Source organism: Python bivittatus, unplaced genomic scaffold, assembly GCF_059951505.1.
Source record: "Python bivittatus isolate LINGU-HERP-01145 unplaced genomic scaffold, Pbiv_v1 ctg000980_np1212, whole genome shotgun sequence".
NCBI lineage: Eukaryota > Metazoa > Chordata > Lepidosauria > Squamata > Pythonidae > Python > Python bivittatus.
The window spans coordinates 47,501,337-47,528,291 of NW_028277125.1; the positions used below are offsets into that span (position 1 = coordinate 47,501,337).

At 39.1% G+C, this 26,955-nt stretch overlaps 1 protein-coding gene across 3 annotated transcripts in view; it reads right to left on the reverse strand.

Annotated features, from left to right (window-relative positions):
* SH3PXD2A (SH3 and PX domains 2A) overlaps positions 1-26,955 on the reverse strand; it is a 261,206-nt gene that overhangs the window by 223,062 nt on the left and 11,189 nt on the right. For all 3 annotated transcript variants that reach the window (XM_088132404.1, XM_088132405.1, XM_088132403.1), the window contains exon 2: positions 5,300-5,380. In XM_088132404.1, the coding sequence (XP_087988530.1) occupies positions 5,300-5,380 (81 nt within the window). The remainder of the gene's footprint in view (positions 1-5,299; positions 5,381-26,955) is intronic.

The following is a 26,955-nucleotide window of genomic DNA, read 5'->3' on the forward strand; positions in this document are numbered from 1 at the left end:
TTATTGGGACACATCCAAACATGATCAGTTTCAAAAGTAAAGATATAGTGGAAGCATGCTCACCATATTTGTGCCACACAAACATGATCTTGCCCAGAGTGAGTTCTGGGACAGTGCTCTCCTGGTTCCACTACTGTAATGTGCTTTACATGGGGCTGCCCTTGAAGAGTATCCGGAAGCGTCAGCTGGTGCAGAATGCAGTGGCATAGACAGTTATGTGTGTTTCCAGAAGAATACAAGTTGTATCTCTGTTCTGCAAGCTGCACCGGTTACCAGTCTGATTCTGCGTCCAATTCAAGCTGCTGGTTTTGACCTTTAAAACCCTACATGGCATGGAGCCAGGTTATTTGAGGGACTGCCTCTCCCCAGTTACATCTGCCCATCCCATTAGTTCCAGCAGAAGGCATGTTGCAGGTCCCACTGACTAGGGAGTTTCATTTGGTGAGTCCTAGGTGGCGGGCCTTTCTGCTGTGGCCCCCACTTTATGGAACATCCTTCCCCCTGAAGTGAGACTGGCCTCATCCCTTTTAGCTTTCGGGAGGTCCCTCAAGACCCGGTTGTATCATCCAGCCCGGGGACCCCAGGGGACTGGCAAAATATTGAGATGGCTCCTATGTAATTAACACCTCCTCTTCGCCTGATCTCTTTTTTATTCTGTTTTTAGTTTTGTGCCTTTTATAATTTTAAAGTTTTTAATATTAATAATATTAATTTGTATATTTTGTTTTTAACTGTGTTGTATGCTGCCCGGAGTCACTTGATTGTGAGATGGGCAACTATATAAATATGATGAATAAATAAGTAACTAACAAGGTTCAGCAAACAGTGATGCTGTGGTGGTATCTCAAACTGACTTGGGTGGAAAGAAGAGCATTTCAGCTAGCAGTTACAGATTTTGTGTCTACATATCTTTTTGTTTAGTATGAGCTTAAGTGCTCTGTAGTACATAGCGTTCTATTAGTAATCAAGATTATTTCAGGAATAACAGGCAATGTTTTATATTCATTTTCAAAAGCCCTACAGTACTTTAATGTTCTGTTTTTCCTAGTATTCTAAGCAGCTGCATGTAAGACAGTCTCTTCTCACACCTTTTAACTAAAACCTTTTTGGATAAGCAAATGGAACTGAAAAGGTCATTCACTGCCAACTGATACATAAAAACTGAATATGCAAAAGAAAACTATCCATTTATTTGGTATTCTGATGCTTGAGATGGTCCAAAATGTCAGCACAGGATATTATGTAGCATGGCCAGATTTCAATCTTCTGCCTCTCTGAAATTCCAGAAATGGTCTCATTCAGTGGTGTGTGGGTGCATTCAAATCTACCCCAATTAACCACCAGAAAGCTACTAATAAACGTATGAGTCTAGGGGTGAGCAAGGGGGAAATGATGAAACATGCATCACAGTGTCACTATGCAAATCTCAAACCTACCTGCATCTGTCTGACAGCCATATGAAGAGGCAGAGGGGTTACTACTATTTTATTAATATATAACTAGAGAACCAAAAAAGAATGGGAGTTGTACTATGACATACATGTCATCACTTTTTCATCACTGTGGCTAGCTGAGGACACCTAGTTAGTAAATAAAATCATTTACCAAGTAGCAGATTCTAGATCAAAGGTAGGGAACCTTTGGGGCGAGGACAGCATTACATTTTTGGAGGATGATGTCTACAAAGTGGTAAGGGTCAAATTACCCCATAACTGGGGAGACTATTTTGAGGAGAGTTTTGAAGCTTTTTTTTCTTTTTCTTTTTTAGCTACAGGTAGTCCCCGGGTTAAGAACATCCGGTTCACGAATGACCCATAGTTAAGAATGGAGCCTACTGTAGCAAAATGTGAGTTACGTATTCAATGAATCAAGTTAAATACACAATGGTTAAACACACTTAATTATTATACAATAGTAGTGTTCCGGCTTACATGCAAATTTGACTTAAGGACAGACCTTGGGAATGGAACTTGTTCTTAAACTGGGGACTACCTGTACATTATAATATGCCTTTTTTTCAGCTTTATAATACAGTTTTTATATATTTCCCATCTCAAAATGACAGGAAACTTCACTATTAGTTTGCAGCAGTCATACTGAAGAGGCTGTAAGAGCTATAAAAATGGGATCTCTGTTACAGATAATGGGACTATAAGACAGGAATAAATTTGACCTAAGAATATTAATGTCATAGGATGATTGGTTCCAAAGATAGTCGTCAGCTCATGGAAAGAGCCTTCTACTAGTCAAAGGCTCCTTTCATGAGTGAAAGGACTCTTCTGGACCTAATTTTCTTCTGTGAATGCAGTCCACACTGTTCTTATATTAATACAGCTTTTAAAAACATGCAATATACTTATCACATTAATTTACAAAGAAGTCATAAAAACAAATGTTCAAGTTAAATGACCAAAAAAGATACAGAAGACACATTCCAAGTGGACTGGGAAGATTCTAGGCAGTGCGCTACATTTCTCTGTATTTCAAACCTCACACAGGCAAGTTTTACAAACTGAAGTTGAACAAAGAAAGATCATTACATCATAGCTACTGCAATGAATGTTAAGAGAGGAAATGATGGAACAGATAGGAAGGAAATAAATTAAGATGGACTAGGAATGTGATAGACATTGCATTTTTCCTTCAAAGAATGATAGTGTAGAGCAGAATCAACCCTGTCTTGATAATACTAGAAAGACAGGTATACACTGATGAATGCTCCTTAGGGAATATTGTTTACTTAAAATCAAAGAAGTCCCTGCAGAATTAATCTCTGAAAGACAAAGACAGAGAGTGGCTTTTCTTCCAGTACACCCGGCCTCTAATGCTACTCCTCAATATCTTCAAAATAAGATGACCTATTGTGCCTTGCCCTTTAGATGCAACCTATAGATCAGAGCATGTTTTGCCAGTTATTGAATTTTTAGGGACTTCTTAATCTACTGAATTCTTGTATAATTTTTTTAGTCCTGTTGAAAGCCACTTAGAAACGATCAAACGAAATGTTTTAAATAAACACAAGTAAATGAGCCTGTTTTCAATATGCACCAAACATGGATGCCTATTAAACCATTCAAGAATACTGCAGCTTGTTGTGTGTCAACATCCTTCAGTTCAACTTAGAAAACAAAGACAATAATATTCAGTGACAAAAAGATTAAAATAAAAGAGTACGTATTGGGAATGGTGGGAAGGTTCTTGATGTGTTTTCAAGAAGGAATGGGAGAAAGATGCATGTTATTCAGCAAACGTTTTCCACTGTTGCTAAGTCACCCCTCTCCTTCTGCTTATCAATGGGACCTTTCAAGACTCCTTCTCCCCTGATTGGAGACATCATTTCCTGTACAACACACTAACCCTATTGATAATTTTAGTTGATGGGAACTTTTCAAACCTAACAGGAAAGTCCAGGAGACTTGCAAGAACACAGGCAAGGCTGGGGGTGGGAAAAGCTGGTGTTTAATCAAAAGAAATAACTTGAAACTGAGGGGAGTAATTACTTTTAAAAGGTGTTATCAGATGAAGAGGAACCAAGCCTTCTTCATATCTACTTCAGCTTAGGAGTGCCAACAGAAGGAAATATAATGGAGGATTTGCCTTCTCAAGTTTTATAGAAAATTTAATAAGATACCATGAGTTGGGATCATAAAACTAAAAGAATGATAGACATTTGTAAGAAATGCCAGATGCTGGAACTCTCTATGTAAAAGAAAAAAAATGGTTGGAGTTGCTCAGCTCTCAACTTTGGGCAGCTGCTTCCAAATGAACTTTCCTAAATGGACTGTGAAAGAAGAGGCCTTTGTTGGTTTTTAAAACTGAGTTCATATTAATTCCTTTTTGCAAGCTCAATTTGATGAATGCATCCAATACTCTCACGATATGTCTTTGATGCTTTCATCCAACTACAGAAGCAACTGAAAACTACTGCAGTCTGAATTCTGAACAGACAACAGCCTTTTGCCACGTTTTTCTGATAGAGATCAAAGTTTCCTCAAATCTGTAATCTAACCAACTGTATATTACCAGTGCTCCATTGATTCTTTCTCATGAGTCACATCTTAGTTATTTCCTGTTTCCACAGAAATAAATAGCTACACTGACTCGATTAAGACATATCGCTACTGATTTCACTCTTTCATTTAACTTCTGTGGTGGATATTGAGACAACCTTGTATCTGTTCAGAGGGATTTTCCATGTCAGTCATTCCACCTCTCCCTCTTTGTGAGGAAGCAAAGTCTGCAATGCTGTGCATGACATGGGATCCCTAGATAAGGTGCCTCTTGACAGAAAACATTTTTCCTAATAACTATTTTAAGGGATAATTGTGCATATGGATAGAAGAAACAAATACAAGACAGAACAAGAGGATCCATTCAAATGTGACTATAGAATACACAGTGAGAATACATGAGCAAGGTAGGTTTTTAACTCAGGTGCTGACTCTAAGAAATCAAGGGGCAGAATTTTCATCTGAGTCCCCACCCAGTTTCTTACTGCATCCCATGTCAGCCCCCATTATTTTCTGTCCAATTACTCTATAAACAACAGCATGTGGAGAAACCCAAAATATTGAAATAACAGCAGGGATTATCTCAGCTGACTAATGTTACTGTCTTAAAATGACAAGTATCAATCCAGTTGATCACTTCAAACATAGAATTATATTCTGAGTGAGGCCCCTTTCATGTGTGAGGCTCAGGCCACTGCTCCCATTGACCATCCTTCCTCTCACACACAATGACTTGTTGACTAGTAAAGATTTAGAAATATGAGCTCAGAGCTGCTCTAAAGCTGATGAATTCTGATTATGTTGGGTCCTTTGGATTCTTTGGTTAAGTAATGGCTTCACAGTGCACATGAATGCACAGAAGTCACAAAAGGAAGCTTCAAGGAAGTTGGTGGGAGAGACAGAATATGTCCAATATAAACTATCAGCAGAATCACAAAATAGAGGAAGCCAAATTTAAGAGGGAAAGTGTTAGGCTCTCATGGGACACACTCTTTCTGTGGAGTGTGGAGGAAGGAAGAGGACACACAGTTTCCCACAAAAAAGATTACAGAATAATATAGTAATGCTACATCTTTCTCCATGAGAACCAAAGCAACTTCTCCCAAGCCATTAAAACACTATTTTCAAATATTTTGGAAGCAATTTCATTAATAATGCAAAATATGAAGCATCCTGTGATGGTGTTAGATTCCAACAATGTATAACAGCCCTATGAGAGGCTATGTCAATCTGTGCATTCATGTACACATACTGTCTCCACAAAAGAAAAAGCAAAATTCATTCATTACCTGCAAGTCAAAGAATTTGCTATACCTCCGGTAGATCGTCTGGCAAGTTGCATCTGACCATGTTACTTTGATTATATATACCTAGAATCAAAGAACAAAAAAAAAGGTATTATACATTTACCATATCAGGATTATTTTTTTATCACTGGTTCGGTGCTGCCCTGTAATCATAACATAAAGGCTGTAGTTCATTAAGCAAGATCAGAACTGCAGTACCATAAGCTTCTCTAATTCCAGGCAAAGAGCTCTGATTATTTTATTCCCATACTTCCTAATGTTATCCAAAATCCTGAAATACTTGAATTATCCATTGATCTGATCTGTAAAATGAGGAGCATGTCCCCTGTTAAATATGATATAAAGCTAGAGTTCTTTTCTGAACTAAAATCTCTTTAGCACTGCACGTAGCACCCCTTCCAAGGCTACTGAAATTAAAAATTGGAGATGCTGTGAAGGATATCAGTTGATAGTATAAAATAGTTGAGTAAACATTTCGGCTATAAGTTTGAATTATTTCCTAGATCAATGGTTCTACTCATTCACGCATGCACATGCACATACATACACAAACACTGCACATATTCCTTCTCATTTTTCTATGATTTTTGGTGGATGGAACTGCTGACATCAGTTTTAGCTTTCATTCTTTGATGCAGTACCAGAAGATTACAGATACTTAATTTTTGGTCTTCAATGTGATCTGCGATTTGATGCTGTAGTTAGGTTATCTAACATTAAAATACAGATATTCCATGAAGTTTCATATCCTTCTTCCATATTTTGTTTCAGGTGGCACCAGAAAGAGCAGCTGATTTCCAATTTTGTCCATGGACAGGGAATCTAACTATGGGTTTTGGTAACATTGTGCATAAAAATGCATTAACATCAATGCCACAGGTCATGGGTTTACACCATGGCAGCACTGCTAAATCCCTGGTTTTTCTAGTGCTAAAAATGATTATTATTATGGTGTTATCCATCATCCCAGATGAAACCTGAAGCTGTTTTTGACAAGCACCTATTTAATCTCAAAATGGATCAATTTTTCTTGTTGTTGCTGCTGCTCTAGAATTCAGAATCCATAATGTCATGATTAATCTGAAAATGATTTAACATGATTTGATGGCACCTTGTAATGGTATGTAGGAATTACCTTGGGAGACAGGACAAAATGACACAGCCAAAAGAACAGTCAGATAAAAGACAATTTAGCCCACAGCAGGAATGTGGGTGGGGCAACAGGCTCAGAAGACACCTTCCCTCGTTTCTTGAACTGTAAAGGGGACAGGAGGAGAGATATACTTCCAGACTTGAAAGATTCTGTTAATGCAACCTTACAATAAAGTAAAATTAACTCATCTGGTCATGTTTCCTGTCTGGTCTTGCAAGGCTGATAACTTAAGCAGCATACTATGTAAAGGGATTTCTAGGTCATATTCCCAAGGAGGTTTTTTGCTCTAAAAAGCAGAGATTCTATTATTTTAGTTGGACAATCTATAGGCTTATACAGTATATGGTTTATGATTTCATGGTAGTTCAGATTGCAAGTTCAAGACGTTCCATTTTTAACATACTGGCTCCAATTTGTATCTAAAACCCATGTGTATGCTGACAGAGGCCTCACGATGGTTAATCTGGATTATTTCCTACTAAATTTAGGAATAACTTCCCACAACTTGTATAATAGTTCAATGATGATGTTGTTTTGGATGAAAAGCCCTAAAAAGGGTTTTGAACAATCATTTTGAAATATACGTACGTATTACACAGCTAGTCAACAAGAAGTAGCAGAATTAAGGATTGGCACATTAGCTGCTAAGTGTGTTTTAATAGCAGCTCTCAAACCATGTAAAGCACCGTAAAATATCTGATTACCATATAATGATGCATTTCACTCTTTTCTGTCTACAAAGGGAAGACAAGCAAATAAATTATGCTGTACTAGGTCACAAACATCCACTTAAAGAGCTGCTGAGTGAGAGTTCATCATCAAAATCATGATTTTCTCTGGAAAACATCCAACTATCCTTGACACTGATCCAGAGAGTAACATGACATCATGTCCTGATGTCAATCCCTGTTCTTCTGAAGAGGATACATGCATTAGAAGGGAAGCACTGCATTAGCAGGGGTCATAAGTTCCCCTGTTGGAATATCAAATGCCATTTCCTACATCAGGAGGCCCTCAAATAATCATCAAAACTAGCAAGCTAAAATCAGTTAATCTATCATTAGCTAGCCTTTTTATAAGCCCTGTCCTTTCTTATGGTAAGACAGCTTTTCATACTGCAAGTTGTGGGCCAAGAGTTGGGTACCTATTCTGAGATATAGTGCTCTTCCAATCAGCAAGCTGTTTTTTGCTCTACTGCAGTGTCTCTCAACCTTGGCCACTTTAAGCTGTGTGGACTTCAACTCCCAGAATTCCCCAGCCAGCCATGCTGGTTGGGGAATTCTGGGAGTTGAAGTCCACCCAGCTTAAAGCGGCCAAGGTTGAGAAACACTGCTCTATTGTTTGTACTTCTTTCAAATGGTCTTGCAGGAGGCCTCTTGGGACAACAGTCATCAGCATTTAACTAGACCTCTCTTTACTTCCTATCTCTCTTTATGAGGGACTGTTACTATAAGTCTACTTCTCTTAGCTTTCCCCTTCATAGCTTGCTCACCTGTGATCTGTATTTTGCTCATCCTTTTTGGGCAGTGGCTTTCAAATCATGTACCTATCAACTTCAGTAATGTCCTTCACTTACACATCCCTACATAACTAAAATAAATATTTTACATTATTACGGCCATCCAGTGTACGTTACACTATATGAACAGCCAATAAATGTTTTCATGGTGTGACTTGCTCTTGATAGTACTATCACTTCTTGATAGTATCTATCAAAATACGTTCAAGACAACCTTGATTTTCTAACCTTGATTGTGCCTTCCACAACCTAGATGCCGTAGAGATGTATGGACTTTAGTTTATAGAATTTTCAGCAATGGCCCAAGGGCCCAGCAATGGCCCAGCAATGCAGGGGGCTTAAGATAGAGAAGATTGTTCTATCTCTCCTTTCATAACAGTGTTGTCATTTCCTGAGCCTGTCTTAGATCTCTAGACAGCCTTATGATAAAATCTTGTGCAATTTACATTAATATGAACATCTTCCAGCACTGACTCTTAACCTTGCAAGTGAAGTCCAAATACAGTGCCTTACAAGGGGACCCAGGGCCTGGGAAAGACAAAAGCATATAGTCCCCAAAGCCCTTTAGCCACTGTTGAACAATACTAAGTCTCTGGGGACTTCCTTGTTCTAGCCAGTGGAAATTCTTCAAGGGGTGTCTTGCTGAAAAGAAGTGTTTTCCCCCTCTTTCTGAGAAAAAATAAAAAGAAAGTTCATGTAATTTCCAAGACCCCTGGAGGCACAAAACTCAAAACTACTACTTGTCATTCTTTAACTCTAGGCTGCTAATAAAGGGGAAATGTAGCTATGCATCCAATTGTTCTTGCCTTCAGTGTTAACTATTTCAGTCTTTCATGGCCATAAAAGACAAAAGCAGCAAATCACTAGGTAAGCCTTTGATCTCCACCCCCAACTGTAATAAATCTAGTTGACAAACAAACGCTAAACTGTTAGACTTAACTCATAGAACAACTCACTGGCATTTGGAGACAGGGGGTTATAGGGTAATCACATGTATTTCAAACCTTGTATTTCTGTAACTGTCTGAATCCTTTCCAGAAATACTTGAATGGAACAAGTATCAATTATAGCATTTTACAAAGCACATATTTTGGATAATCTGCCTGGAAGATTATTAGTATCTTTTTTTTTTTTTTCTACCCATAAAAGGAAGGGGGAAGAGTATAGAGGGGATTTATTATTCTCATATATTATTACCATGGCATTAACTCCTAGAGGACAAAATGAAACTAAGGATTTGTAATGTTGGGAGAAAGTTGGAGCATTGGGGAACACATGAACTCTTTGTGGGGCCTCACTACATAGAAAGTAGCACATCAAAAAGGGAGAAGTATAAGGAGATGTTCAGGCCTTCAAAGGATTCTGCAAATGAAACATTTTATTGGAGAAAACCTAGTTTTATTTTGTTTTTTAATAGAATGATGACAAGTATAGACTGAGGCCACATCATAGGGAGAGCATGCACATTTAGAATTAAGGAAGCACTCCAATATTGCTTTAAAATGTCTAAAAAGGCTCAATTACTGACACACAGAACCTTCTCCAATACCCTCCATCCCGGAAGTGGTAGATATAAACTCACATACGACCAATCTATTGGCTACAAATTATGGCCGTGGCCGCTGGCTATACATTATGATAGTTGAAGACCAAACATATGGAAGGCAATAGTTTGAGGAAGGCTGATGCATTAACAGAGAATTGTACTTCCTCTTGCACCTCTCCTCATCTTTGCTGAATTACTGTTGACTTTCTGAAAATGTTCCTGTCAAAGAGTCTGAAATTATTGCTACTGGCTCCTTCTGCTATGTAGAAGTTAGTTTGCTATACCAAGAACATCTTCCCAGTGATAGGATTAAAATCCATTAAAAGAATTATTTTTTATGAGAGAACATCTCAAAACTAAGGACAGTTATAAAATTAAGGAAGCACAAAGTTCAGTTAATAAGTCCATTCAAAGACAGTAAGTTAATATTAGTCTTTTGTGAGGAGATAACCAAAAAGTATTGCCTTTGGTGCCAAAATAAGGCCCTAAGCCACAGTTGCTTCATGTGTTGTGTTCATCCTTAATGTGGGTTACTTAGTTTTGTCTTAACGTATTATGAGAATCAAGCTACAATTTGCAAATCACACTTACTTACTTACTATATTGTGTGAATGCCACCACATTAAGGTCTATTAAATAAACTATGGTTAAACAAACTATAATTTAGGACATGTCTGAATGCAACTTCAGTCCCTCTTGCTATACTGTTCTTTACATCCTCTTCCTGGCAGCGTGATGACCTATTCTTAACGTACCCACTGATAATAAATATGAAACATAAAATGAATAATTGTTAAAAGAATGTTGATTTGTATTTCATGCTCTTGTAGCATATTTAGTCTTAGGTATAAAACTTTATTTGACGGTGAGATCCCTGGATGGTCTTTGAAGTACTTCTTTTCCATGGTGAACAAAGAGCAGAGGAGAAGACAGAAAGGCTCTCTTCCATCTTGCCCTTAGTAGTTCTAGCTGTTCTGAACAATGACAGTGGTAGCATGTTTAAATGGTCTCCTAGGTTGCTCCTGTTTTTTAAAATAGGGTATCTCCTCAAGACACTCTTCTGACACTACCTGGTCTCCCCAACTAGTCACTTGCTGGCTGGAGTTAAACTCAACTCTAATGCTGTATCAAGCCATCTTTGTCCTGGCACCAATCATCTCAAATTAGCTCCAGTCACTTTGATTACATTGCTAGAGATCTTTCACCACAGCTCTTCCAACAGAAGAGTTCTATATTCTGATAACAGGCATAAATACCTTTGACTTTTAAATCTTGTACACTATAAAAAGCAGCTCTTGGCAAAATAAATAAATAACTAAAGAATTTTTGAACATATCACTCAGAAAATGTAGCTTAATATACTTCAGTCCATAATTCTATTCAGCTAGGGAAGTGTTTCTCAGTCTTGGCAGCTTGAAGTTGCGTGGACTTCCCCTGGTTGGAGAATTCTGGGAGTCGAAGTCCACACACCTTTAAGCTGCCAAGGTTAAGAAACACTGAACTAGGGGATAAAAATGAAAGTCTTGAGGTCTTCCCACATGTTACAGCACCTCACATAAGCTGATTTGTGTAGACCTGTCAGTATCCAGTTCAGTAACCTTTCACAACAAATTTCTCTTTTCAAGCAAGTGTATGTGGTGAACCATTTCCACCCCAATGTGATCTGAGTGGTGAGCCAATCAATGTGAATGGCTTCCCTCATGAGATGAGGTGCCACATTGAGCACTTTAAGCTAACTACCACATGTCAGCCATAAGGCCAACTACCTCTTACTTGAGCAAACATCAGCCTGATATTCTGATTACTCAAGCCAAAGGATGTTTCTTTTCTGGTAATTCAACTGAATTATTTATTTATTCAATTTGTATGGCTGCCCATCTCAAACAAGTGACTCTGGGTGGCAAACAATCATAAAATCAATTGAAAACTAAATTACAATCACAGTACTAAAAATTAAATATATATCATGCTATGTAATTACATATAATTACTATCATGCTAATAGCAAACAAAGGGACTCAGAGCATGAACTCTAGAATCAACATTTTCATTAACTGACATAGATACTAGTTTGTAGAAAACAACATTTTTATAGGGACAGCAGCATTTTTCACCTTGAAAAGTCCATTTCATAACCTTCCTAAATGAGCTTTGCAACTAGGACTAAAGGCAGATCTGCACATCATCACTGTTTCTTGAGTGCAGGAAGAGATGATGTCATTGTCTACCCATTCCAAGCCCATCACAAGTGCAATTCCTGTTGATGTTCTGAACCTCCACTCTGCTCCAAAACTGCTGTTCTGTCTCCTAAGTCATTTTAAAGCTTTTCCAATTGGATGGTCCGCAGTGCGTCCTTCTGATCTAGTAGCAGCCTCAGCTCCAGTTGGCTACAGCATCTGGCACACTACCTCACCTCCAGTGGCTGGTTACTGCCCTAGGCAGCCATTTCATTGTGGGCTGCCATGCTGCTATGTTCTCTGCTGGAGGGCAGTGGCTTTTTAAAAAAATAATCCTGTGGTTGATTCAGCCATGGTCTATAAAGCCAGTGAATACCCTCACACTCCATTCAATCCTTACATCTTCCAATGGGCACGCTTTTTTCTGTCCAGGCTGAGTGAAGCATAGCCCTCTGTCTTCCCATCCCTTCCCATCCCTTGACCCCAATACTGCAAAGCTTTCCTTTTTTCCCCCCTCCCCTATATCTTTAAGTTGCAACGTAAGATTGGAATAAAGTTCCAAATTTTCAGTGAATGCTATTTACTTCTGTGAAGCTAGACAATCTTCTTTTCTTTACTTCTGTGAAGCTGGATTTCCTTGCTACATGGTTTCTATAAACTTATAGTAGAACACAGAAACAAAACAACCTGTTTCCCTTTCCTTTAGAATCAGAGCAAAATTGAGCAAAAAAAAGAAAGGGTCTGCATTAGTGTCAAAGGAGAAACTTTGGAAAAGGGGGTTGAAGGCATCTATGTGCGCAAACATCTGGGAATCCAAAGAAAAGGTATGAAGACCAGTGAGGAAGGAACAATCTCTAAAAGAAAAGGCAGGCACTGGAAGATCTGCCCACAAGGGGCCAGCCAGCAAGGACTACCTTTCCTGCACAGATGAGAAGGTCAGGAAACAGAGAACCATAGTCAGGTTCTGCAATAGCCATAGTCCAGACTGAGTCCTGTTACCAAATTCCTGCAATCCAGACGAGAATTTTAAAATTAGGCTTCAGGAACAGCTGGGAGTACCACAAGAGATAAGCACCTTAATACTGGAAGATAAAAACATGTATTTACACTCCAGCAAACTGAAGAAATATCTGGCCCGTTTCTGTAATGGGAACCTTCTCATGTTCATAAGCCAAAAAGGCCCTCCTTGTTAAATTCAGCTCATGGATGAAACATAAAGTTGGACTCACAAAGTTAAGGCCTAATTACCTGAATGACCCATTCCTTGGCCGTGAAACAACACAAAGAAGGGAAGCTCCCCAAACTTTGCCAGCCTACAACTTTTCTTCTAAAACACCTGCCGCTCCCTCCCCAGCCACATCTCACCGGAGAATTCAGGTTGCAAGTTTCTATATGGAGAAAGACCCTATAGTAGAGACAAATAACCTAGATCCCAGGTAACATGTGGCCTCCAATCCCTTCCCCCCTTTTTTTATTAATTCTCCCTGGAGTCCTCTCTGACCTTGAGTTCCCAAAGTGCGTGTAATTGTTTCTGGCTTTTCTGAGGTGAGAAATATATGAATATTATAACATTAGCTCTAAAATAGGCTTAACGGTTTTAAACCAAAGACCTCAAAGCTCCCCCCACAATCAAAAAATCAAGGAAAAGTAGAAAACTATAGTCCTTCCATATTTTCAGTTTGCACCATCATCATCTTAACTATGATCCTAGCCATAAAAAGGCTGCCCTTCTCAGGCAAGCAGAAGTATGCCTCAGGTGCAGCCTCCACAACCTTTCTGTAATTTACAGGGAAACTGTTATTTTCAAAGTGGCAGAAGATGAATATTATTAAATAAATAACCACATTACCTTTACTAAATCTAATCAAGTGCTGGTTTTGTTCTGTCTCTACCCACTTATTTGTCCTGTCTCCATTCTTGTTACAAGAGCCCTAACTCATCAAATGTGAAGTTATGTCCTTGGCCTAAAAATGCCTGCATCCTTGAGGTAGAGCAAGAGCTAAGATTTCCCTTCCCTACTTCAAATTATCCCTACTGATGCTGCTTTGCAATGTAATAGGTCACTGGGGGTTCATTTTATGCATTCACACATGTCACACAGTTAAGCCTTGGGGATAGTTTTCAGAGTATTTTTAACAGAGTTAAAAGACTGCAATTGCCTCCACAGCAGTAAGATGAGACTGCAAAGACATTTCTACATGATAATTCATAACTACAGAATTCCTTTATGCTGGGGATTTGCTAAAATCCAGCTGGGGCCATTTGTTCTAAATGCTATAAGTCTGTATTCACTGGCTAGAGTTAAGCCAGCCCAAGCAAACTGAACCAGAGTTCCTATTACTGAAGCTAAGTTGTTCTATTTTTTAAAAAAGTATTTTAAATTTGTTCAGATGAGGTGAGTTACAAATCTGAAAAAAAATGTTCATTTTCCACTGTATTACAAACAAACTTCATTCTGTATATAATTATAGACAGAAACCCAGTTTTCTAATTATTGAAGTTGAAGCTGAAGTTCAGGAAAGAAACCACAGGTTGTATCTGACTCCAGTAGTGAACTCCAGTTGCCTAGTTACACATCTAAAACACTTCAGTTAGGCATGGTGTTTTTAGAAACCTAACACCCTACAATTGATGATCATCGCAGGTTTTATGGTCATTGAAATCAAAACTTCAGGCTGCCTCACCTTTCCCTAACTGTATATCCTCTAGATGCAGTAAACATCAACTCACAAGTCCCAGTCATCATAGCTTATGGCTAGGAATTCTAGCTTTCATTGCTAAACTGGCCTACCCTCATTTTAATGAACTTCACAAAATTCAGCTGCTCATAATTAAGGCCCAGTCACCAATGTTTCCTCTTCAAGTCAAGGATAAGGATGTGCAAAGCACTAAAACAGTTCTCTCCTTTACGGTCTTCTTAGCAATAATTCAAGTCCAGAGGGTTTTTTTTCCAGATTTTGTTTCTAAAATTGAAATGAAATTTTGTAAAATTTCTATTTGTAACATATAGAGCTTTGCATGCATCTTCTCCAAGTTACATAACTATTATTGTTAAAGCATCATTTTTAGGCAAATCATATTGTTTTCACTCTTTGATATACATCTTTCCCTGATAATTTTTTAAAAAGGTAAATTCCTGATGTAAACCTTTACCAGTATTTGCACATGATTTTCTGCAATATACCTTCATTCTCATATACACAGTGTATGTATACACACACACACGCACAAAATTTTGGCAGATCTTTCATTAGAGAAAGTCAACTGCTAGCTGTACATGTATTGATCTACAAAGCTCAATAACAGCAGATACTCAATTATGCAGGAGGGCTTTTGCACAGCTTCAGGTTGTGCACCAGTTACGCCCTTTCCTGGATCGGGATGCCCTGCGAACGGTCACTCATGCCCTTGTTATCTCCCAGATAGACTACTGCAATGCACTCTACATGGGGCTACCCTTGAAGAGTATCCGGAAGCTTCAGCTGGTCCAGAAAGCAGCCGCGCGAGCAATTTTTTGGGCCCAAAGAAGTACCCATATAACACCTTTGCTCCGTGAGCTGCATTGGGTATCGGTTTGCTTCCGGGTCCAATTCAAGGTGTTGGTTATCACCTTTAAAGCCCACATGGCATGGGGCCAGGTTACCTGAAGGACCACCTCGCCCCCACGATTTCAACCTGTCCCACCCGATCCCACAGAGAAGGCATGCTCCGGACCCCCATGGTAAAAGAACTTCGATTAGCGGGATCCAGAAGGCGGGCCTTCTCTGCTGTAGCCCCCGCCCTTTGGAACATCCTGCCCCTGGAGGTGAGACAGGCCCCCTCACTCCAGGCCTTTCGGAGGGATTTGAAGACCTGTCTCTGCCATCTGGCCTGGGGTGGGGAGGAAGGATGTCAGAAATGGAGTTGGCTAGCCCCTTAGCGGCCTGGTGTGGACTCTATCAGCCTCTTGGATTTTTTAGCCTTTTTATCTCTGTAAGCGTGGTTCTTTTATAACTTTTAATCATGTAAGCCACCCAGAGTCCCCCATTGTGGAGAGATGGGTGGGGACAAGTCTATTAAATAATAATAATAATAATAATAATAATAATAATAATAATAAAAAATATTGCACTACATGTATCTGCCTCAATATCTCATTTCCGTGAACAAACCAAAAGCAGAAACATAAAGGATGTGCATATCACCTTCTACTATGTCACAAATAAACATGACTCATGTTGCTGCCTAACTGTGAAAGTGCCAGGAAATTGTCCAAATAAAGCAGCCAAAGATGATACTAGCAGAGTGATTACATGATTTGAAGTACAATACATCTGGACAGCACTAGGTTAGGGAAGGCTTTCATAAAGCAATCTGAACATGTTGCTGTGCTCTCTTTAATTACTATGGCTAATGGATCTGGGAAGACTAATTGAAGTCTCCAAATTCAGAATAGATATACTTCAATTATGATTGCCAAAGCCTACAAACAGGCTTTAAATGAAATCTGTGAAATCTTTTTTAGAAACCTGATGGAATGGAGAAATTACAGTGTAAACTATTGGCCCAAATCCAGCTTCCAATACAAGATGTCAACATGCAGTGTTTGAAGTTCATTAGAATTCTCTAATGTTATAAAAAGGCAGTTGGCCTATATAGCATGCAGAGAAATCATCTCATTTGTGCCAGAAGATCTTGTTACTATAACCCTTCTTCTCGCTGTTTCTCCTCTCCCATGCATGGTCCTTCCAGCAAGCTCACTGGTGATAAAGACTGTGGAATGCCTGAACTAGTAGTGCAATCCCATGTATGCTTACTTGGAGATATATTGCAATACATTCAGTATCACTTACTTTCACATAAAGGTATAAGACTGTAGACCAGGGGTCCTCAAACTCTTTAAACAGGGGGCCAGTTCACAGTCCCTCAGAATGCTGGGGGGCTGGACTATAGTTTGAAAAAAACATGAGAGGAGGAGAGCCGCCAGACCCGGCATACCTGTCATGTAGAATAGTCTGGCTCTGCGATCTCCCTCCTCATGCATCGCCTGCAGCTCCCGACACAGCCCCAACACTTCCGCTTCTGACAGACAGCAGCAGTGGCCAATCAGGCAGCCGGGCTGGATAAATTACCCTGGCGGGCCGTATCCGGCCCGCAGGCCGTACTTTGAGAACCCCTGCTGTAGACTATATTTTTCAGGCTACAGTCTCATTCCCATTTACCAATCCCAACCTACTGATCTAACTAACTCTGGTGGAAATTACTCAGTGAATACTTCCAGCTGGATGCTTCCCTATTGAAACAATTTTGTAAGAGCATAATAGTTACCTGTGCAGGTCTTGTAGCACTGATTACATTAGCTTGTTCTACATTACTAATCTATACAAATCACATGTGCCTTGATATGAGCTTATCCATCACCTTTCTGCATAGCAGACATTTTAGTTCATTTGTTTAATACAACAGGGGAACCAGTTTGGACACTATCATTAAAATAATCTAATGCCAAGTTTATATACAGTGTATAACAAATCTCTTTTCCAGATATATCAGCATATTCTGTTGAGAATCCAGGTGCTAACTTATTTCCTAACCCCATATTTCCTAACAGCATCACCCTAGTTATTGATTTTAGATTTCTTACTTACAGGGAACAGTTTCAGAAGTCAACTTGTTTGGTAAAATGTCCCTGTGTGCTGCAGAATATTCTGGGAATTATATTTTATTATATACTTAGTTTGTGTAAGACTACTGACTCTGATACCTCTGTTAGGTATCTAAATGGGGTGAGTGCACATTTCCTGCTACTCTTGGACCTTTTGGGAGTGGTCGATACCATGTTTCATCATGATATCCTCCTAGAATACCTACAAGGGGGGATTTTTTTGCAGTCATTCCACTCCTTCCTGAGCAGGTAAGTCCAGTCAGTGAGGGAAGGGGAGAGGCTACCCTGGTAAATTCTCCCTTGTGGAGTGCCACAGGGATCACTTCTCTTCCCACTGCTCCATACTTTTTTTTTAGATTTTTATCCCCCCTAATTTTTTTTTATAAATAACTCAAGGCAGCAAACATACCTAATACTCCTTCTTCCTACTCTTTTCCCCATAACAACCACCCTGTGAGGTGAGTTGGGCTGAGAGAAAGTGACTGGCCCAAAATCACCCAGCTGGCTTTTATGCCTAAGGCAGGACTAGAACTCACAGTCTCCTGATTTCTAGCCTGGAGCCTTAACCACTAGATCAAACTGGCTCTCCTTCATCTATATGAAGCCTCTGGGAGAGGGCATCCATTGGTTTTGGAGTATTATCAGTATATGGATGATACCCAGTTCTACATTACCATATGGTCATCTACAGAGCAGGCAAGGTGACAAACATGAATTGTGATGTCATGAAACAAGCTTCATAACTTAAGTACTTGTGCCTGACTTTAAGATGCAAATATAAAAAGCTGGCGTTTGCAGCATGACACTGCAATACACCTTTTGTCATTTTTTTCTCATCTTGGCTGGTAGCAGATGAAGTTGCTGGGGAAGTTTTGACCCAGTGGTTAGAGGCTGTTGGGTTTTGGATGGGATGGAACAAGACGGGATGCAGCTAAACCACAGCAAAATGGAATCACTGTTTGTCCAGCAGAGTTCTCTGCCAGCTCCTGTTTTATCTCTGGTGGTGTCAGCCCTTCCAGGTAGACCAGACAGGAAACATGACAAGATGAGCTAATTCTACTTTATTCTAAGGCTACATTAACAGAATCTTGCAAGTCTGAAAGTAGAAATCTCCCACCCTCACTTTTTACAGCCTGGTAAGTTAGGGAGGATCCTTTCTGAGTTCCTTTCTGTGCCCGTTATGCAACTGCGAGCTTCCCGCCCCCCATCTGATTGATTCCTCAGCAGCATCTCTTCCCCCGTCCCAAGGTCATTCCCACATACCATTACAGATGGGGAAACACTCCTCCTGAAGAAGCAGATCTGCTGGATTCACAGCTATTATTGGATGGGCACATGGAGGTTGTGGCCACAACTTTATTTGGAGCAGGAAGCTCTGGAAAGAGTCATGCCCTCATCACATGTGTCTGGAACACCACAATGTGCTTTACATGGGGCTGCCTTTGAAGACCACCCAGAAACCACAGTCAGTGCAGAAGCTATCAGCAGATGAGAGCCATTGTGTGCACATAACACCTGTACTGCAGGCTACATGTACTCAGAGGCTCTCATCCCACCAACTCTACATTTGCTGGGCTCACTTCCATCCTAGCCCAATGCCTGGGCGAAGAGTCATGCCTTGACAGCCCTTCAGAAGGCTAACAGGATGAGGGCCCTCCACATCTCAAAAGTTCTTGATAGTTGCTCTATATGGACTTTTGGAGGAGAGCAGAAGCAGTTATTCTTGGTGATGGCTCCTCTCCTATGTAGCTGTTGAATCCCCTGTTGTGGCACCAATCCTGATGGTTTCCCAAAAGGTGAAAGTGGGCACCTTGTTTTAAGAATTATTTATTATGCTAGATCTTTAATTGTCTTGCTGTTATTCTGCATTTATATTTAAATTGTTAACTACCTGGAGTATATACAATTATGAAAATATACAAATCTGTTGGATCAATAGATAAATAAAGGCATATTATTAAGATACTAATCCTTTTTGCACAATTGCACCTAAAGGTCTACAATGGGCAGAAGAAGGGGTTGTCTTTCAGAGAATCCTGTCAGCCACTATAACTTTTTCACTGAGGGATGCATTATAACCTTCTAAGGAACCCTTGGGTTCTCTGCAAAGCAGTATGCAAGTGCTTGTCACCAAGCATGAAATATGAGTTTTGCTTGGGGAGGCACTTTGCCAGCATTTTAATACCACAACTGTTTTCCTTCCCATGAGCTGTAAAAATACAAGAGATTTGTAAAACAAAACAAAAACAAAACCCAAGCCTCCCTTCAGCTCTGCAAACACAGACACCAACCCACCCACTTCCAAAATCCCTGAATCAAAGGTGTTCAGCGCTTTACAGGATGAGTTTTTTCCAGCTGAAGCAAGCCTTTCAAAATTAAACATCTAGATTTAATGACTCACATCTAAATGATAAAATCCCAAGTGTGCCTACTCAGAAGAAAATTTTACCAGCTTCAATGAAAACTTCTCCCAGGTGGATATGTTTGGGTTTGCATCCCTGTAGAACACTGTTCCTCAACCTTGGCAACTTGAAAGCGTCTGGACTTCAACTCCCAGAATTGGAGTTTCCCATGGCTGGCTGGGGAATTCTGGGAGTTGAAGTCCAGATGCCTTCAAGTTGCCAAGGTTGAGGAACACTGTTGTAGAACACAGATGGTAAACGTGTGGCCCTTGTGGTTGGACTGTGACTCAAATCTTCCCTGTTCTTTGGGCATGTTAGCTGAAAATAGAGGTCAATATCTAGAAGGCATGTCTACTCAGGAAAAAAATCCACTATGTTCAATGGGCACAGAAAACCCCACAAAGTGTTTTAGGGCAGCAACACTGGTGTGCAGTACTACAAATAGCAGTGAAAAGGTAATGTGCTGAGAGCCAATATGGTGTAGTGGTTATCGTGCCGGACTAGGAACATGGAGACCTAGATTCCAGTTCACTCTCAGCCATGGACATTCATGGGGGACTTTGAGCCAGTCATTTTGTGTCCAACTACCTCATAGGGCTATAGGAAACGCAAGAGGGAATGCAATGTAAGCCACCTTGAACTCCTGAATGACAGGTGGGATAGAAAACAAATAAAATGTAATGGTGCTTACTCTTCTGACTGAACATGTAGAGCAATGATGTAAATATTGAATCCCAGGGCTGAAAGTCCTGTATATGGACAGCTCCAAAAGCATTACCATTTTGTATTATTTTGTTTCAAAATGGGAACATTGCTGAACGTAGGACTGTAGAACTGGAGCATAATCATATTACCGACATTAAAATTAAATCAGACTTAAATCAGTTTTGTTCTGGACCTACCCATTACTTTCTAGAGTGTGGTCCCTAAAAGCCATTCAAGACCTAAATGTGCCCTTGACTTGGACAAAGTTGTACATCCCTAATATATAGGATTGTACTTCTGGTGATTGACTTACATGGCCTACTTTAAAAAAAAATATAAGCAAAGAAGCTTTTTTATCTCTACAGGCAACACAATCATTCAGGGAGCTGTAGCCTTTTAGAAACAGCATTCCCACTGATGATATCATCTGAAAATACAGCTAGAACAAAAATGTATGTGCTTCACTAAAGCTCTATCAAAACAAAATTGTTTTACTTATTTTCCCCGTATTTGCTTCTACTTTTCCCACCAAGAGGAAACATAGGCCAGGAGAGTTGTGATGCTTTATCAGCATTGTTTGAACTTGGCTTGCAAAATCTAAACACTTCAAACGGAATAGTTCTTTAAAAGAATGAATTAAAAAAATAATTCCTGCGTAATAGGAAATAGTGTTTTACTGAGGGATAAATAAAGTTCACAGATGAAAAAGATAATGGTGTCAGGGACTCTTGGAAATATAGAATTAACATGAAAAACTGCCTCTGTGGTTTAAAACCTGGCTTAGAATATAGTCTGTTTAAATAACACTATGATACTGTTTTCCTACATCCAGAGTAAGGCTGGCATATAACATGTAACTGCAATCTTATATACAATACCTCTTCTTCCATTTATCTAAATTCCTGAAGATTTTCCTCTAACAAATAGCATTTCTATCTTTTCTTTCACCCATTTTTTTTGCACTTGTTTTACTATCCTATTTTACCATTTAAGGTTTTGAAGAACTATTATTTTACCCTCTTAAGATTACATAGGGACAAGACAGCCTTTGGCACTGAGTGGTAACAGTACAGAATAGCAGGGAATAAATCTTTGATCTATTTCTTCAAATCCTACAAATTGTTCATGCACATGCATTATGCTTTTAAAACAACTTCAGTCTTAGGAGTTTATTTTAAAAATGTAACATATGTCATGACCTTAAAACAATGAAATTCTAAAACAGTAGACTCAGTCACTGTAGTACATCTGTACTGAACCATCCAACTCTGTAACTGAAATTATTTGCTTTAATTTAATTTAATTTAATTTAATTTAATTTAAAGAAGAACCTATTTGGCCACTGGTTTCTATAAAATGAATGCATGTCCTAGTGGTGGCAGAAGACAGTCTCCTCCTTCAATCTATTTTATTTCTCTACTTAATACTTTTATCTCGTCATTTTTCTACCCCAGATCTTAGGTTCCAAAGTGCTCAATTTTAGCAAGGTGGTAGGTGGCATTACATGATCTGACAGCGTATCTAGATTAGGGATGGACAACTTATAGCCCACCATTTATTTATTTTTATTTATATATACATATATATGGCTGCCCAACTCAAACTGTGCAACTCTGGGTGATGTACAAAAGACAGCACCTTCCTCCTCATAAATAATTAATGCAAAATAACAGCACATTAAAACATACTAAGCAATAAAATGGCGAACAGAACAAGTTCCCCATTCGAGAGGCTGCTCCACCTGACCCCAAAGACAGAGGAACCACTATCATACCATCTTGGGAAAGAGGTTATATAAGGATACCTCTGCTTGTGCATCAACCTTCCTCATAAGGTCAGAATCAGCTCTTGGGGTCATGACTGTGGTGTAGCACAAAGCTCAGTAAGGGAAACATCCTTGTGCTCCTTAGCTCTCACTAGCATTGGACTCTCCCATGATCAGTGTGTCAGTGCCCTTTTCCCAACCCACCATCTTCAACAGGTTCACTGTAGGAGGGAGAATGAAATTAAAGCCTCACATTCACCCCTCAGCAGTTATGGTTAAGATAGTTATTTTACCACTGCTAATAATTATCTCGAGATCACTTTGGAGAAAGAAGCTTCTTGTTTATGAACACAAATATACATACTGGGTAAATATGGTCTCCAACCACCATCAGGTACTTCATGTGAGTCTTAAAGATTAAAAGTTTGTCCATCTTGGTAAAAATAGTGTAGACTGAATTAGGTCTGCCTCATTTCAGCCCTTTTACCCCCAAATCCCCTCAAAACAAAAGAAAAACAAAATGAATAGCTGAAAATGTTGCTTGCCATTCAGTGGGATGAAATCTGGGATTTTCCAGCTATGCTCCCTGAAGCCCTTGGAGGACAAAACCATTAAAAGAAAGAAGTATGACTATCCTAGTGGCAAAAAAGTTGTCCTCTCTGCTTCAGCCTCATTGTTGGTTGCTTATAAGTTTCTCAGGAAGGAAGCATTACATCAACAGCTTAACTTTAATCTTACAGTGTTTTGGAATAAGTTGCTTACAAGGGGATCATTTGATATAGTTGATACCAAGAAGAAAAATACTGTATGCAACTCCCTTATCTATGATTTTGAGCTACAATGTGCTTATATTCCCTCATCCCTCAACCCATAAGAAATAAGTATTTACGATTATAATCCATATGCCAAGGCAGGTGAAAAGTTGCTTTTCTTCTGCCTTTCTAAGAGAACATCCTACATTTTTAACTGCAAAAGAGCATTTTCTGTGTTTTTGCAAGTGGCACTGATACGTTGCAATGGCCTAAAATTGATGGAAGCCATATGGATACAGTTTCCATACAGATTCCCGAAAATAAGACTGGAACTATTCAGTTAACAGGGGATTGGTCTTGGTCTAGAACTAGTTTTTTCAACCTTTTCAGATTTATGTGATATTTGTTTGTTTGTTTGTTTGTGGAATTTGTAACACTGCCCAACTCTTAGTTTATGATGCTGGGTGGCATATATCAATAAAAACAAAAACAAAAGATATAAAACCAAGATAATGAACCACATTCATACACTCACTCTCCCAGCAGAATGGGCTCAATTACCATCCAGGCCAATTGCACAAAGAAAAGCCAGGCTGTATCTTATTTGGGCTTATGGAAGATTTTAGCATCACTGGATGGTTGACACAGCACACTAAGACAAAGCATGATTTTCAGTTTGGTTTACCATGTAGTTGGGCCCATACACTGTAATTGGCAAACTGCGATTTATGCCTTAGTATGGTATATGAACATGGACAATTGTGATTTATTCAGTAAACCATGGTTAACAGGATGCATGTGCTTGAATATCTATGTTTACTGCTGACTGGAAACCCCTTATGGACTTTTTGCGTAAAACAGAAAAAATGAACTTACAATTTATGGTTTTGATGATTAGACAGGATAGATTATAGAAAGAAGAGAGTTAAGTTGTAACCATAGACTAAGAGGTAAATTTATAATTGTTCCTTTTATAATTGTAAAGAAGATCAGAAGCTATCTTTGTATCTTTTTTCTATTTTTCTTTTATTTTTTTCCTTTCTTGCACTTTTAGCTTTCTCTTTGATTTCTTTTTTTTCTTACTTTATATTAGTATTAGTTTTTATCTTCCCTCTTAAAAACCTCTAATAAAAATTTTATATACATGCTTGAAATGTACTTGAAACAGCAGTGAGGCTGAGCACTTTGGAAACTGATTGCCTTGCCTGTTGTCATCTCAATTATAGGACTTGCAGTGCACATACATGAACATGCTGAAAATGTTTCTTAAATAAGGCATTATATCTGAAACTTGTTAAGATAATTCTAGATGTTGTCGTTCAACCTGTAGTAACATTTACTTATAGTTTTTGGGCATTCCAATAATTCCATACAGTCACTAAATGCTAGAACAGAAACAGAGGCAAAATACACTTGTATTTGGGGTTACTCAATCCTAAGGAAACTTGGCAGTCATTAATTACTAGAATAAACAGTTGCTCTTGGCAATCATCTCTACACCTCCCACTAATTCCCACTGGTTCTCTCAAGAAACTGCAATGTATTATATATATCATTCTCTCCATGGCTGTCTTGATAATATTGGGCGGGACAAGACTGCTAAACCTTGAATGACCAATGAAAGTGAGTTCTTATTATTCCCCTTTTCCTTATTCTTCCCACCCCCACCCCAACACTGCAAAGGTTGTAAGATTCTCAGGATAGAAGACTCTATAACTATGTGGCCTAGTGGTTACAACAATGGGCTAAAAGTGCACCTTTACGTCTGATCTCAGCATGGGACTCTGGGTGATTGAGCCAGTCACTATCTCTCAGTCTGATTTATTTTTATTTATCATTGTGGGGAAAAATTATAGGACAGATTATTGTTTATGTCCCCTTGAGCTCTTGGAACAAAGATGGGATATAAATATGATCAATAAACAAACAAATCTATCCATGGTACTGAACAAATAAATGACACCTATTTACAATTATCCTCCCTGGAAATGCGTTTAGCTGAAAACGCATTGTAATATTCTAGATGCAATTGCTCTGCATGCGTGTATGTATGTCTATATGCAGCTTCAAAGAGTTTTTCCAGACTCCAAGCAGTTCACATGTGGTGAGATCTCTTTACTTGGTAGTCATAACTCTTCAAAGATCATGCCAGCAGCAAAGCGAAGCAACAGGGACAGAACTGACATGGGAAAGGATTGCAGCTGACGTCTTTGTAGGCTTGCTGATGATATCAAACTCCTGGAAGGTCTCCAACTGGAACTGGTCAGTGATAATAATGCATAATCTCTTGGCTTGCTTGAAAATGTTGTGGGCGATTTTTTTCACAGCCACGTTTCTAATTGTTGAAATATCCTAGCTTGCCAAAGTACCATGTTTTACTTTTACTAACAGCTTGGCTTACTAATCAACTTGTTTCTACTCTTGTCACTGGAAGCCTGCTTATGTGAGGTCATCAGTTTGTGTTCCCAGGCATCTTTTGCTAAACACTGCTCACACTCTGCACAAAAATGCTGTTTTCTTTATTTATACAACTGGAAAAGCCCAACAAAACTTCCTGGGAAAGCTCTGAAACTGTTAAACTGAAAATGAAATATCATCTTACGACACCTTACCCTTAAGCCTACGTGCATGTCTGTGTATGTGTGCACAGTTCTCTTAGAATGATCTTGCTATAAACATGCATTATGAGTGCTTATGATTTATTCTGAGAAATACGATGGTATTAAAATTGCTATTGGCCCTTCATTTTTACTAGAATAGTCTGTCTCTAAAAGTGGCACGTTTAAAAACATCTCTGTTTAAAGCAGTCAACCCATTTGCAGATGATGGCCAAACCATTTTTTACATGTTCATCCATTTCCTAAAAGCACTAAAAAGCAGGGACACAGTTTTTCAAAGTAAAGTGGTCAGAACAGAGATTGTTGGCTATGGACTGTTTTGTTTAAAGGTGGCCATCAGAACTTTATGGCTTATCCAATGGGAATAAATGCCCCCTTTGCCATCCCTTGAAGCCATCTATACTGAGACCTTGTGTCGGTAGTTGAATTTAAGTTTACCCATATGTGCATGTATGCACATACCACAAACAATCAGAGAGCATATCTTTTCTCTCCCTTACTTAGAATCTGCTCTTTTCCAGTTTATATCACACCAGGACAAGAGTAAGTAACCAAGGGCCCAGGGCTTCAGGAAGCTCCCAAGGCTTTTCTTATGGGGCCTGGAGCCACCCTGACCACAGTTGCCAGAAAATGGTGTTACAGTTGAAGTGAGAAACTTACAAAAAATGGAGTGTAAAACTTAAAATAACATTAATGGGGGGGGGTGTATACACACATACTGCAGTGAGAAGCTGCAGTGAGAAAGCAAAATGGGTAGAGTGAGGTTTTTCATAATGCAAAATGGGTAGAGTAAGGTTTTACATATATATATATTAAAAAAAACTTTACCCATTTTGCATTATCAACTTTATTACTGCAGCTTTTATCTACCCAGCAAATGTAAAAAGCAGCCATCAACTATCCAAAGTGTGTGAGTGTCCTCCTATTCCAGTGCCTGGCTGTTCAACATCATGCTAATATGCATGGAGACACTTCCTTTCTACCCATCATGCTCCATGCCTCATCTGATTGCATTTTTTAAATAAGAAACTTTCCATTATTTTTTTTTAAATGATGATGCTTCAGAAAGAAGAGACAGCTTTATTTCCAGCTTTATTTCCAGGAATGCTCCTGAGTCTGACAAGGCATTCTTACAAGTAGCCCCACCTGCCCAGAAAAAAAGACAAGGTCAATTGCGGATTAGAAGATGTATTTTAGAAAGCTAAAAGGCAGGCAATTATGCTTTCCAGTTTTCCTTCTGGTAAATGGATTGTTTGGGTTTTCCCATGCCCTCCATGGCAGCCATCTTGTGCAAGGAATCATGATATGTTTTCAAAAGTTCCAATTCAAAAGTGTTGGTTACCTTTGTTTCAGCATA